The sequence below is a fragment of the Microtus pennsylvanicus genome, chromosome 1 (assembly GCF_037038515.1).
Source record: "Microtus pennsylvanicus isolate mMicPen1 chromosome 1, mMicPen1.hap1, whole genome shotgun sequence".
In the NCBI taxonomy this organism is placed as follows: Eukaryota; Metazoa; Chordata; class Mammalia; order Rodentia; family Cricetidae; genus Microtus; species Microtus pennsylvanicus.
The window spans coordinates 199,114,564-199,130,024 of NC_134579.1; the positions used below are offsets into that span (position 1 = coordinate 199,114,564).

The following is a 15,461-nucleotide window of genomic DNA, read 5'->3' on the forward strand; positions in this document are numbered from 1 at the left end:
TTTCACATATGAATTGGGAAGGAGGCACAGTAAAGGTGAAATAATCCACATGCGATAGTTACTGGCAACCACTCTGATTCAGACAGCTAAAAGATCGTTTTGTTTTGTTTTGTTTTGTCTTAAATGAGCCAGATTTTTCATTTATTCATTTCTTGGATTTGAAGTATTCTCCAATGATATCCTTGGCCCAAGCTTCTTTGCCGTAGCCCTTAACCACTGCACAGCTGCAACCAACCACTTTCTGTGGCTTCCCCTCTTGATCGGTTTCACAGAGGCCTGACCATTCGCCTAGTTTCTTGTTGTCACCAACCTTAATCAGCTTGTTTGGGTGCTCACCACAAAGTGTCTCCACCAACCTGACGTACATAGACTCATCACAATTGGATGCAAGCCCACAGAGATGGATGTGGTGCCTGTCTAAGGCTTAACAGTTTCCCTTATGGCGTGTGCTAGGCCACTGTGGATAAGGGCCTTTTTATATTCCAATATTGACATCCATTACACCTCCAGCAACAATGCCTTCCTAGGCCATGGTGGTAGATTATGGGTGAGGTCAAATCTCGAATATACTCGTGCCTCTGCCTCCACACATCTGTGTGGCAACAGAGGAAAAGCAAGACAATGAAAAGTTTTAAGCCCTTTTTTATTGGTGGTCAGAACAAACATTGGCTTGTGCCTCTGAAAAGTCTCTTGGTGCCCAAGCTCAGGCATACAGAGTTTTTAGAGGCCAAAAGCACAAGGACCATAATTTACATCAAGTTAGATGAGTGAGGGTCAGTGCAGCCTTGAAGCATTAGTTTATGAACATAGTAATTATTTTAGACACAACATGCCAATTATTATTTTACTTACAACTTTTCTAGTTATTTGATTTACTTTAATCATTTGGTCAAGGCCCGGAAATCTCAAATGTGTTGACAAGGCAGACATGGCCATTGGGAGAGGTTAGGAGAGAGGGCTGAGAAGTGTCTAAGCAAATACAAAAATGGAGTCAGGACAAGATGGCATTATCTTTGTCATTTCAAAGGGGCATAATTTAGACTAAAACAATGAAAATTTTTCTTTTTCTTTTGTTGCTGCAGACTAAGGGTACATAAGCCTTCTCCCTTATGAGCAGAGTTATAGCTACACATTGTGTTTACAAAAGTTTCCTTAGGGATGAGCAGGGACAGTGATTGTCCTGTAGCATCCAGTGTGTCAGTTATATCGTTAGCATCCCCATTCACTGATCTTCCTGAGTCCTCTTTCCGGATAAGACAGAACATGTGTGTGTAGGAGTATGCATGTGGTGGTATTCTCATGTGTTCGTGTGTGTGCACACACCTGTGCATGCAGATGTTGATACATATGTGTATGTCTGCATGTATAGGCCAGAAGTTAACATTAGATGTCTTCAAAAATTTCTTCTCCACCTTATTTTTTGAGTGAAGGTCTCACTGGATTTGGAACTCCGGGGATTCACCTTTCTCTACTGTCCCAAGGCCACGATTACAGATTACCATCACTGAACCCAGATTTTTCACATGGGTGCTGGGGAATTTCAACCCAGGTCCTCATGTTTGGGGGGCAAACTCTCTACCTACTGAACCATATTTAGAAAATAGCAAGATTTTACGGACCAAATTCAATAGTAGGATCTGGGTCCTTATATTTAGCTAATAGAGTCATGCCACCCTTCCGTTTGAATTCTGTTAGGTAACTTATTATTGTACTTCAAGGTGCCACATAATAGTGAAAACCAATATCCATTTTCAATGGTCTTTTGTTAGTGTCTGCCTTAAGTGTTCATGTGAGAGTGAAGAGATTCTAATAAACCCCTGCCATGTTTGCATACTCCACCACTAGGCTTCCTGGATTGTTTTCACAACTTGCCAGACTGAAAGTGAGTTCTCAGTTAATCTTCATTTCCTATTCAGTGCCTCTTCATCCTCAGAAGCCAGAAGACAGTGATTATGGAAGACACTGTCTTTCTGGTAGTGGGGATGAGAGAGGCCAAGACCCATCCTTTTCTTTTGCTGCTGGTTCTGGGCCCGTTCATCTGTATTTGGCCTGGGGACCCTTAAGGTGTTCCAGCACTGCCCGACCTTCATGGTCGCAAAGCTTCCACAATAAGAATCTGTGGAATGGGGTACAAATTTGGCTGAGTACTAAATATTACAAGGAGCTCATTCTGGAAGCCCCGGTGCAGGCAGCTGCGGCACTGGGAACCCTCAGGGTGACTTCATGGTCTCCCGAGGTCTGAAATCCACTTGGGCGCCATCACCTCTTCACTTCTCGATGTGCTTTTACCTGTAATTTTCTTGCTCAACAGAAGAAGGGTTAAGCAACCCCTCTTCCTTCCCTTCCTCCTTATTGTACTGAGATCTCCCAGGCCACATTAGACGTGCACGTAAAGGAAAGTTAGAAGAAAACCAGCTTTCTGGTAGTTAGAAACCATCTTTGGTACTTTCCACCTAAGTGTTAATTAAAGCAGAAGTTACTTTAGCGACTTTATGAGCAGTTTACCAACGTTTATTACGTTGCTCTTTGCCACTGTGAAACTCTGGGTCGGCTGAATTGTCTGATTTGTTTTTATCAATTACTATAGTTTCCTCTTTTAGGATGTCATGGCACATGTCAACCTACTGACTGTAAAGCTGCTGTTGACGCTCTTTTGTGCCTTCATTTATGTTCTGATGTGCCTTCAGTAAAAACGCATATTTCAAATATTTCTGAAGACACTCTCAGAATGGAAACCTCCTGGTACACACACACACACACACACACACACACACACACACCTTGTAGTGTTCCTGATGCTTGCCTGCTGGCAGCTGGGAGAGCTTCCAAGTGAGGAGAACTTACCCATCTAGGTCTGTGCTGTGTAGGAAGAGTGGGCAGGAAGGTTCCAGGAAGGCTTTCAGTAAATGCCTGCCAAAGGGCCCGGACACTCCCTCTGCCCTTCCCTTTTCCTTACAGGTTAAGGACTTGGACCTTCAAATGCTTTTAGATCTTTACTGGTTGAGGACCTATGGTGTCAGGTAGTGAGATTCTAAACACAAGTCACTCTGTGAACATTTTGATGCCATCTTCGAGGTGCTTTGAACTCTGCTTTGCTCTTCACGCTGAGAACAAGGTGGTCTCTTCCCATAGTTCTTTCCAGCTTCAGAGGAGCAGTAGATAGTGTATGACCTGTCTACGGACAGAGTACTAGAAATCTGATATGTGTGACTCTTTCCCTTTGCCAACAGTTCCCTTCCATGATAATGTTTTGCAAGGCTTGGTCAAGATTCAAGGAAAGCATCGATGCTCTATTCTTGCTGTGTCCATCAGAATGTATTCGTTTTGTCCACCCACTTCTTGGAGGGTAGAATGCACTGAACACTACCTTAAGCAGATGGATTTGGCTCCCATTCTGTGCTAGTGAGTTAGCGTACTTCCTCAGGGAACACAGAATGTCAACCTAATAGTCACACATAGATTATCACAACTAATTATCAATCTATATGTAGCTCATAAAATTATGGAAGATATAGAACAGCAAACGGAAGTAATAGTGACCGTCATGTTATCCCATGACTCAAGGAAAACACTCTGATGCATCTTCTCAAGTCTAGTCCAAATAGTTGTGGGGGACTGCCTCCGTTTCTCCCTAGTTCCCTTTCCTACCCGAGAGAACTTGTGCTTTCCATCTCATTAGATGACCTTCTACACTCAGTGACTTACGGAGTAGCCAGCTCAGCATTTTGTGCCTTGAAGTCACTTCAGAATATCTGCAAATTTAATGTGGTGTTGGAAATATGCATATTTCACAGGCTCTACACATCTTCCCATGTGTCCTTAGAATAAACACCTACTTGAAAAGCTTTCAGTATGTGTTGCTGAGCTGTCCTCATGTGTTCTATCAGTGTTTCCCCTTTCCAGCATTTTCTTTAAAAGTCTCAGAATCCTGTATTACTTTTAAATGTTTCCTGATAACTTGGTGAGAGAAAAAGGAAAGGAAAAAAGAGGCTGGAGAAATGGTTCAGTAATTAAGACCATGTATAGCTCTTGCAGAAGACTGGGTTTCAGTGCCCAGCACTCACACTGGGTGGCACACAGCTGTATCTAACTCTACCTCCAGGGGATTTGCATCTGGATTCCTCAGACACTGTACTCAAGTGCACATACCCACCCAAACATACACACACATAATTAAAAATAATAAAGAAAAATTTAAGAAGAAAAAGTAAAAAACTCACTGATATATTTTGTATTGTTTTGCTTAATAGTGAATTTTTTATGATTATATATTTGCTATAATATTAGAGTGGAACCTGGTTCAGAAATGATATTTATGGAGACAGATTTATCTAACTTGATTTAAACTTAGTGCAATATGTACATGTATTGAAACATGATATAATACCCCATTAATATAAACAATCTTATGTTTATATGTTAATTAAGATTAATTAAAAATAATCAAACTATAGGCATCTTATCCCATTATCTGCTTCATAATTTCTCCCCAAGTCTTTCCTCAGGGTGGATCTTTTTACTGTCCAGTCAATTATTCTGCAAGGAGAATGACATTCACTGTCACTGAGAAAGCCTGGTATTGACTTTACTCGTCAAAGGACAGAAATGACATTTTAAGCAGGAAAGTGTGTTTTATTAAGAATTACCATTACAGAATAGAATTTCTACTTAGCTTACATAGATAATGTTTTTGGCAGCGGGGAGGCCATGGCCAGTGCTCGCCATTTCTCCGTGGTTACTAATCCAGATGTCCACCCTCCGTCAGCACTGCTGTATGGCACTGATTATGTCAACCTGAAAGAAGCCTTTGAGATCAAGTCCTCTGCGTGATTGTGGAGCTCTTGGGAGCTGTGCTTTGTCACAGACTATGTCCTAGGAACAGGTTTTTTCCTAACCAGAAAGCATCATATATAAGGGGAAACTAGCCCCAACTCGCATTTTCACTCCACTCAAAATGTGCATACTTAGGAAACGTGGTATTGTCTTAACAACAATTTGTACCAACCTCGCAAAAGGGACAAGGTTTCTGTTGCATGATGGATATATGAGACTATGTTATATTATTGTCGTAAGAGTGTATGATTCAAATTTTCTGTATAAATGGTTTTTGATTGTGAAAAATGTCAACAATGCTTACCAAATGATATTGGGAAAAGGAGCTAAGAAATCGCCTTAGAGAAATCTTTTTCTTCCCCTCCAGTGGGGTCTGGCTGTGTTGCCCGGGCTGCTGGAACTCATAGGCTCAAGGGTTGATCCTGCCTCAGCCTCCCCGGCAGCTGATCAACAGGTACACACCTCTGCACCTGACTTTGATGTCCAAATTTTGTTTTGCATCACTTTATTAGAATTGCCTTTATTTGGGTGTTATTTTACTTCAAACAGGTTTCGCTTTGCCACTTATTTGTGGGTGTGTGTGTGTGTGTGTGTGTGTGTGTGTGTGTGTTCCTGTGTGGGAGGGTGCATGTGCAGGAGTGTGTGCAAGCATGTTGGTGTTTTCCTAGGTCGCTCTCCACCTTATGTTTAGAGACAGAATCTCTTGCCGAAGTTAGAGCTCCCTGATTTGTCTCGCCTGACCGGCCACCAAGCCCTGAAGAGCCCTCTGTGCAATCCCCGCGCTGGGGTTACAAGTGTACACGGCCGCATCCACTGTTTCTATAGGGGCTCAAGATCAAACAGATCCTCTGAGCCATCCACCCAGCACCTTTACAGCATTAGTTTTATTTATTTATATATCTGTTTACTTATTTATTCATTTAAGACAGGGTCTCACTACATAGCCCTGGCAAGGGATGGAACTCACCATGTAAACCAGGCTAGCCTCAAATTTACAGAGATATACCAGTCTTTGCCTTTGGATCAAAGGTGTGCACCGCCATGCTCACTCATCTCTTTGGTTTTATTTCATGTGTGTGTGTGTCTGTGTCTGTCTGTCTGTCTATCTCTGAGTGCAGTTGATCATGAAGGCCAGGAGAGAGTATTGGATCACCTGAGTTATGGGTAGTTGTGAACCAGCAGACATGAGTGCAGAGAACTGAACTCAGGTCCTCAGCCAGAGCAGAACATCACCCTTAACCACTGAGTCTTCATCTCTCGTGCAGCCTGTGACGTCAAGTGTACTTTACTTTGTTTTGTTTTGTAACTCTGACTGTCCTGGAACTAACTCTGAAGACCAGGTTGGCCTCAAAACTCAGAGATCTACCTGCCTCTGCTACAAAATGCTGGGATTAGAGTTGTAGCCACTGTGCAGACTAAATAAGCCAACTTAACTTTTAAGAGTTGTTCTAAGTACAAGGGAGGGATGTTTAACAGTGACAGGCACAAAATTGAGAAAAATTAGTGTCTGTAGCAAAGCCTAGTACATTGTCTTTATTCAAAAGTTGGCAAACATTTCTGGTCCCCCTTCCCCCTTGTATCTGTATCTGTGTGTCTAATTCTATTTATTTATTTATTTATTTATTTTCTTCGAGAGAGAGTTTCTCTGTTTAACTGCTCTGGCTGTCCTAGAACTCAGTTTGTAGATCCAACTGGCCTGGAACTCAAAGAGATCCTCTTGCCTCTGCCTCCCAAATGCTGGGAATAAAGGTGTGCACCACCACCACCAAGGCTAGTGTGTCTAATTCTTGATGGAGAAACAAGAAACAAGAAAAAAAAAATAATTCCCAAAGCAATCTAAACTTTTAAATTAGTGGCTGAGTTGAGGGTGCCTGTGTCTTTGGAATACATTGTGTAGAGGCTGTGAAATACAGCCAAGAGCCTGAGTCTGACCCATAGTATGACTCTACTTGTAGGTGAAATGTCACGGGGCATTGAGCCCCTTGATGCACCCAGGGAAAAGCAATGAGGAGCACTGAGGTTCCATCCCTCTTAATGAAAAGATTTGACTGCCACTAGAGGATTCTAACCGCTGTCTCTACTTGTAGGCAAAATGAAGGACCGGCTTGCAGAGCTTCTGGAGTTGTCCAGGAGCTATGACCAGCAATTCCCAGACGGAGATGATGACTTTGACGCTCCCCACGAGGACATCGTGTTCGAGACCGACCACATCCTGAAGTCCTTGTACCAGGTCATCCAGGACATACAGGATGAAAACCAACTGCTGATGGTGGATGTGAAGCGCCTGGGGAGGCAGAACGTCCGCTTCCTCACGTCCATGCGGCGCCTCAGCAGCATCAAGCGTGACACCAACTCCATCGCCAAGGCCATTAAGACCCGGGGCGAGGGCATCCACCAGAAGCTTCGCTCCATGAAGGAGCTGAGCGAGCAGGCAGAGGCCCGGCATGGCTCGCAATCGGCGGTGGCACGCATCTCGCAAGCGCAATACAGCGCGCTGGCCCGCGCCTTCCAGCAGGCCATGTACGAGTACAACCAGGCCGAGATGAAACAGCGCGACAACTGCAAGATCCGCATCCAGCGGCAGCTGGAGATCATGGGTAAGGACGTGTCGGGCGAGCAGATCGAGGACATGTTCGAACAGGGCAAGTGGGACGTGTTCTCAGAGAACCTGCTGGCCGATGTGAAGGGCGCGCGGGCTGCGCTCAACGAGATCGAGAGCCGCCACCGCGAGCTGCTGCGGCTGGAGGGTCGCATCCGCGACGTGCACGAGCTCTTCCTGCAGATGGCTGTGCTGGTGGAGAAGCAGGCGGACACGTTGAACGTCATCGAGCTCAACGTGCAGAAGACCCTCGATTACACGGGCGAGGCCAAGGCGCAGGTGCGCAAGGCGGTGCAGTACAAGAAGAAGAACCCCTGCAGGACCATCTGCTGCTTCTGCTGCCCCTGCGTCAACTAGCAGCTGGTTTGGACCTTCACCACCTGTGCCCTGAAGGAAATGTGTTCAGGATGCCAGCCAAAGGCATCCCGCACTGGGCCGATGGAGGCGGTCCCAATGCCTGCAGAATTCAGAGCATAAAGAAAGGACGTTGGGGTCAGGAGACAAGATTTGGGATCTGGCACTTGCCTAGAAAGATGGTTGTTAGTTAGCATCCTATGGTTCGTTAATGCAGGCAGATTACCAATGGAGTTGTGTGGCGTCATTATAAGATACCTAGCACTCAGCATCACAGGGAGGCGCTAATGCCGTTGCTAAGGTCAATGTCATGAAGACTAAAAGAGGAAGTCCAATTACATATACTAATAGTATGAGCACATTATCAAAATTTGTCTTCGTTTATCTTCTCTGGAAAGTTCCTTGGTGCTATTCGATTTTGAGTGACATTCACTTGAGTATTTCTTAGTTCAATTTCGAGTAGCATTGACCTGGGGTAAACTGGATTTCATTCACTTCTGATTATTTATTTATTTTGTGTGAGCCTTGCCTGTGTGGAAACCTTCCCTCCGTTCTTTTCCGCCACTTATTAAACCACACCGAACACACACTGTTTCCTTATCTCTCTCACCTTTTGTACCTTCTACCAGAATATATATGCACATGCACGCAGTACATATACATGTATATATTCATATATATGAATAATTTTTGAAATATTTTAAGCACCAAATATTGAACAATCACTCAAATCGAACTTTTTTTTATTACTCACGTTTTATATTTTTCACAGAGACCATTTATTTAAAATTTATCTTTGTACTGAATTTCATATGATATATGTGTATATGTAAACTAATATCTACTCATTTGTGTACGTAATGGCCAATTGGATTAACTTTGCTTTGGGAAATTCTGTATTTAAATAATAAGAACATCGTTTAGTCAGCGCCAAGTGTTGCTTTGACTGTCGTGAGTGTATTTCATCCCCGACTGCATGGCCCACAGTGGGTCAGACTTTATTTTGATCAACTGTATGTGCCATTCGTGCCGATAAATGCGAGAAAAACATGCGACACAATCAGAGGTACTAAAATGACGTTCTTGGGAATAATAATTCATCTTACTATGAACCTTTCCTTGCATGCATTAAAGCAGAGAGACATAAAGTGAAATCTTTTCTTTTCAAATAACCATAGTCCACATGACACTCTAGCTATCTTTTTTACATATTTACATCATGACCTATTGAAGATAACTTATTTTTTTCAACTATTTTTAAAATTATGGTTAAATTCCCCTCCCCAAACCCCACTTCCCCCACCCCTCCGCCGCTAACTACAATGTGTGCATGGAACTCTCAACAAACGCATTTCCGTCAGGGCGCTCCGAGTTACAGGAGTTTTACACTCAACTAGGTGGTAAAACTTTTTCAGGTTTTAGAGATTTGCTTTCACTTCAAAACTCGGAGGTGATGTTCCAGACCATGATCACACACCCTGTATGTCTTCTGAACCGACTTATATGTTCTTAAATACAGGAGTGATTTTAGTTGGGAGTTGTCTGTCTTGAGCTCTAAGAAGGTAGTTTTATTTTTACTTGTTTGTTTGTTTGTAAGGCAGGGTTTCTCTGTGTAACAACCCTGGCTGGCCTTGAACTCACAAAGATCCTCCTGCCTCTGCCTCCTGGGTGCTGGGAGTAAAGGCACGTGCCACTACTACCCAACAAAGGTAAAGTTTTAAAAGAGAAAAGGAGCAGGAGGGCTTTGGGGCTTGCTGGTCTATTTATGAGCAAGAAAATCTAGCCCTGTGAGTAATTTCACTTTGATAGATCGATATGAGAACCATACAGTCTGAGCCCCATACAGTTCTTCTTTGACTTGCCCAGTTTCTTTATCAGCTCACTACTGGGATGTTCCCTTTCTCTAAAGAAGAGGGAGAAGTGTCCACATGATGCCCAGGGCCCAAGTTTTTATTGTAGAAAAAAGAGTCTGTCTATGGGGACTACCTATTCTCTGCAAGAAGGAACAGTCCATAAATGTAACTTGTTTGAACTCTGGAAGAACTTTTTTTCTCTCTTTCTCCCTTCCTTCTTTCCTTCCTTCCTTCTTTCCGTCCTTCTTTTTCTTTTTTTCTTCCATTTTTTAGAGCCATTGTGAAAGTAAACAACTTTCTGTGTCTGCATGATTTTTTTTCTGAGATAGAGTTTCACTCTATAGTCCCATCTGGCTTGGTACTCACTATGTAGGCCAGGGTGGTCTTAAACTCACAGAAATATCTTCCTGCCTCTGCCTCCTGAGTACCACTGAACCTGGGTAGAGCACTTTTTTCCTAATTAATCCTAATGATAAAGCAGTTTTCATTGTGATAACTATTCTAATCCTGTTTGCTTCTAGTCGACTGTGCTGTTCTGTTCTGTTCTGTCCTAGTATTCTATTCTATTCTGATGGATCTGTTCCATTTTGATCTATTCTAATGGCTCTATTCCATTCTCTTCTTCTCCTATTTCAATATATTCTATTCTATTCGATCCTATCCTGAAAGATCGGTTCCATTTCATTCTACTTCTATTCTATTCTACTCTACTCTACTCTACTCTACTCTACTCTACTCTACTCTACTCTATTCTATTCTATTCTATTCTATTCTAATCATATCCACAAGAAATCAGTTAAACACGGTTTGGCAAGGACTTGTCCCTGGGGTTCTTCCCAACACATGAATCATAAACTCCATGAGGAGCTCTCTGGAAAGAGATCAAGGCTGGAGCACAGACCTCAGAGGAAGACATCAGTTACCTCTCCCATATCCTCCATAACACCCCCAGCCTGCCCAGGAACTGTCAGTGAAATGCCAGCTTTGCCTTTGGAAAGGGTGTTCAGTCCCTGAGAGATGCTATGAGGTTAGTTCCTCCTCCTCGATATTCACTTGGCAGACTCTGAAAGGTGACACTGAACAAGACCTTATGGTGATGCTACAAACTTCAAACACTAATGCCATTTTGTGCATAAGAGAAGAATATGGTCGCAATGAAACTTCTTAAGAGCAGAAGATGGGCCCAGTGAGATTCACAGCAGGTAAAAGGACTTACTTACCTCAGAGTTTGGTGACAGGAGCTCCATTCCTAGAGCCCACCTGGCAGGAGAAAACCGACTCCTATAGGGAGTCTACATGTATATTCTCTCCTCTCTCCTCCCTCTCTCTCTCTCTCTCTCTCTCTCTCTCTCTCTCTCTCTCTCTCTCTCTCTCTCTCTCTTTCTGATAGGACCTTATAATACAGCCCACACCATTCTCACACTCATGATCCTCTGATCTTGGCATCCCAAGTGCTGGTAAACTGTTCTGACATGTGCAATGGCTACTTCTCACTAGCTAAGCGCTAAAACTTTTAGATATAGCCAAGCAGACTAACACAACAGGTTACAGGTGAAAACTCCAGAAATGAACAGGAAACTCCTTCATTCGACCTCATTCGGGATGTATTTGTATACACCATAATATGGGTAAAATGTTTCAAGGGCCAGTCATCCAAATATTCAAACTCAAGCCACAGAAGTTACGTGACTCATCAAGGTAACAATTTGGAAAGAGCGTGTTGCTTTCTCTGTATACCAATGCCATTACATTTCCTTAAAAGCAGTATCTACAATGCCCTGGGTCCAGTCCCCAATATCTTCCCCTAAAACACCTGGCTTAAGTTTTCATTGTTGTGCTAAAAATTCACAGCCAAAAGCAGCTTGAGAGGAAAGAGTGTTTCAGCTCACAAGGCTCATGTGACCGAGAGAAGTCAGGGCAAACATTCGAGGAAGGAGCTTGGAGGCTAGAAATGAAGCAGAAGCCATGGAGGAGTGCCGCTTGCTATCCTGTCCAATCGGCTTTCCTATGCCATCACCCACAGTAGGCTGGACCCTTCTCTATCAAACATCATCAAGAAAATTCCTCCAAAGACTTGCCTATGGGCCAATCTAACGAGGCATTTTCTCAGTTGAGATTCCCTCTTCCCAGATAACTTTATCTTCTGTAAAGTTTTAAAAAGCTGACTGGACTGGAGAAATGGCTCAGTGGGTAGGAGCAGTGCTTGCTCTTCTAGAAGTCCTTAGTTCAATACCCAGCAACCACATGGTGGCTCACAACCATCTATAAAGAGATCTGGTGTCTTCTTCTGGCATAAAGCATATATGCAGATAGAACACTCATAAAAAGAAGAAGAAAATGAATTTTTGAAACTAGCAAAGACAATTGCCATAGTTTAAAGCTAAATGTCGTATGTAATTATTTTTCAAACTATGTATAAAGTTAACTACTGGAGACTGTATACCTTAAAATTAAAACAGGGTGTATTTGTTGGTTTCTTTGTTCCTGGCCGACAAGGGGTAACTTGGTGGAGGAAGGATTTGGGTCAATCCTAGGGGGATACAGCTCATCATAGCAAGGGAGTCACGGCAGAGCATACTGCAGCTGTTCACACAGTATCTGCATCAGGAAGCAGCGAGTGATGAAGACTGTGAACAGCAGCTCCCCTCTCCTTTTCCTGCAGCCAATAAAATGATATCGTGTATATTTAGCGTGGATTTTTCCATCTCAATCAATCTAATATAGATAACCCCTCAAAGGTGTGCCCAGAAGTGTGTCTTGTCAACAATTCTAGCTCCTGTCAAGTTGACAGTCGAGATTAGCCATCCTATAGGGCAACAGTAGTTTACACATAAACCCCACTGCTCTATTTTCTGCTCTCTCTTTTTTCATTGAAATTTGCAAAGTATTTCCAATTGCAGTGTGCACCCTATCTGTTGGTAGTGAACATGAGAGTTTGGAATCACAAGAGGATTTGCTCTTAAAAGAGTGGCAAATCCCTGCAATCAATGAAGCATGGCTGTTGGAAAGAAAACAAGAGGAAGACGCCCCCACACCGTGTTGTTTTCTCACCCAATACACCTTATGCAATGGACAATTGTCCTTATATAGAAGAAACTTCTGCTAGAAGAGCGTACGTTTTCTGTAATTTGTAACAATATTTGAACTTATTCATTTGTTTGTATGTATGTAAAGAAAGATACATTGAATAGATGCCATCAAATGACAGCAACTGGTCATTTTACCTATATTTTAAAAATTAATTTTCTAGTTACCATACAAAATAATGTGGGTTTATTTTTAGTTACTATGCATGATAGTGGGATTCGGTGCGGCATTTTCATACATAAATGTCATTTATTTTGTTCTTATTCATCCCTCTTCCCACCTCCACCCATCCTACTCATCTCTGCTGGTCCCCTCCTCCCTCAAAGAGCAGCCCCTCCCACTGCCTTCTGCTATCAGGTCACGGGCATTCCATTGCTCTGTTTCCTTCCTTCCTCCTCTCTACACTAAAATATTTTCCTCTTCTCTCTTATTTATTTATGAAACACACACACACACACACACACACACACACACACACACACACAAGGAGAGAAAAAGACAGATTTTAATCTAGACTCTGTCAGAGAAAGCATGTGATGTCTGTCTTTCTGAGTCTGGCTTATCTCTGGCTTTTTGGTTGTCTTTTGAGACAGGGTCTCTCTACACCGTTCTGAATGATCTTATGCTCACTACAGAGACCAGGCTGACCTTGAATTCACAAAGATTCTCCTGCCTCTGCCTTCCGAGTTCTGGGAAGAAAGGCGTGCATCACCATGCCCGCCTGAGTCTTGCTTATTTCATTTAACATAATGCTCACCAATTTCCCTTAAAATGTGGTAATTTTATTTTTGTTTATGGCTGAATTAAATTCTGTTGTGTGTAGTGTCATACTTATTCATTCAGTTATCTATTGGTGGACATCCAGGCGGGCTCCATTTTCTGGCTATTTGTGAACAATGCAGCAATAAAAATGGTTATTCAAGTAGCTCTGTTACATGTTTATTTAGAGGCCTTCAAGTATGCACTCCACAGTGGTATTGTTGATCTTGGTTGTCAACTTGACCAGATCTGGAATCAATGAAAAAAACCAGCTGACCACAACTCTGCTCCTGTGAGGCTCTTTCTTGGTCAGGTTACTTGAAGTGGAAAGACCTACAGTAAATGTGGGCAGCGCCTTCTGGTGACAGCCCAGACAAAAGAAGATGTAAGAAGAAAACATTTGCCTGTTTGCTTTTGCTCTTGCATGCAAGTCCATCTACTCTGTCGCTGCTGCTACTACATTCCTTTGTTGATATCCTAACCTGCCGCGCCAGCACGGGCTGGAAACAGGAGTCTCGGCGGAGGGTATCCAGGTTGAATGAATACACAGAGCACAAGGTTGAGGTGGAATGGCCTGCTTTATTCTCTGGATGGGCTGGTTTTATACCATGGCACCAAATGAGGAGGGGGCTGAGAAGGGACTGTAGCCTGACCCTGGCAGGGATCAAGGACCGATCACCATGCACTTAAAATTCCTTCCTTCCCTGCTCCAGGAGCAGAGGGAATTTATTATGTTTTCCTTGCAGATAAGCACCTCAAATGGGGGCAGGGATATCAACTCGGGGCTGCAGTTCCCACACTAACCCAACTCCATCAGGCTTTTTATATGGACTGGAGGCCGGCAGTTGTCTAGGAATCCCCAGGCCTTCAAGACTCCGTTGGTACGTCAGAGACAACTGGCCTTGTGGATCAAACGGCTACTGGTGTGAGGCAGCTGTCCTTGAACTGCTCAGACCATATCCTGTAAGCCAGCGTAAGAAATCCCATCTTCATTCTGTCAGCCTGTTCCTCTAAAGAACCCTACCTACAACGCTGGGTCCAATGGTCATTCTCTAGTGTCAATTTCTCTAGTTACATTCATATTGATTTCCTTAGTGGCTGCACCAGTTTGCATTGCCACCATCGATGTACAAAGCATCCCCTACATCCTCGTAAGCATCTGTTGATTTTTGTTTTCTTAATGATTCTGAAATAGAATATCAAAGTGTTTTCAATTTGCATTTCCCTGACAGCAAAGAATATTGAATAATTTTTCAAATTCTCCTTGGCCACTCGTATGTGATGTTTTGAGAACTGCCTATTCATTAGTCTGTTTCTTTACTGTATAATTAGATATTTTGATATTTAATTTCTACATCTCTGCTAACTTCCTTATGGTGTACAGATAGCAAATATTCTTTTCTCATTCCATAGACTGACTCTTCACTCTATTGACTTTTTAGCTGTTTTTTTTCTATTTATGTACTTTTTAATTCATTGACAGATTCATGCAATGACTTAAGGAATTTTATTCCTGTTCACTCCCTATGACTCTCTTATTCTCCTCCCACTGAAATCCCTCTTACATGTCCTTTGTGTGTGTGACCGACTGAGTGTAAACGTGTTACTTGCATGAGCACGGATGGGAGATGATTTACTAGAGAAAGGGCAACTTCTCAGTGGCTACACTTCTTAAGAAAGAAAGAAAGAAAGAAAGAAAGAAAGAAAGAAAGAAAGAAAGAAAGAAAGAGGGAGGGAGGGAGGGAGGGAGGGAGGGAGGGAGGGAGGGAGGGAGGGAGGGAAAGAAAGAAGGAAGAAGAAGAAGAAGAAGAAGAAGAAGAAGAAGAAGAAGAAGAAGAAGAAGAAGAAGAAGAAGAAGAAGAAGAAGAAGAAGAAAAGGAAGGAAGGAAGTCCTTTCTCTAGACATTAGCTGCTGCCCCTAAGAAAGAGATTGGACCTCATGAGCCCTTCCTCCTTTCATGGTAGAATGTTGATGG

The 15,461-nt window shown here is 42.9% G+C and overlaps 1 protein-coding gene and 1 pseudogene across 1 annotated transcript in view; one reads left to right on the forward strand and one right to left on the reverse strand.

Moving 5' to 3' along the window:
• Positions 1 to 13,817, forward strand: part of Stx11 (syntaxin 11) — a 32,629-nt gene extending 18,812 nt beyond the window's left edge. Inside the window, exon 2 of the mRNA XM_075948901.1 lies at positions 6,921 to 13,817. Coding sequence (XP_075805016.1) covers positions 6,926 to 7,789 — 864 coding nt within the window. The 5' untranslated portion in view covers positions 6,921 to 6,925 and the 3' untranslated portion in view covers positions 7,790 to 13,817. The remainder of the gene's footprint in view (positions 1 to 6,920) is intronic.
• LOC142842576 (small ribosomal subunit protein eS12-like) lies at positions 27 to 532 on the reverse strand (annotated as a pseudogene).
• Positions 13,818 to 15,461: the final 1,644 nt, after the last annotated feature.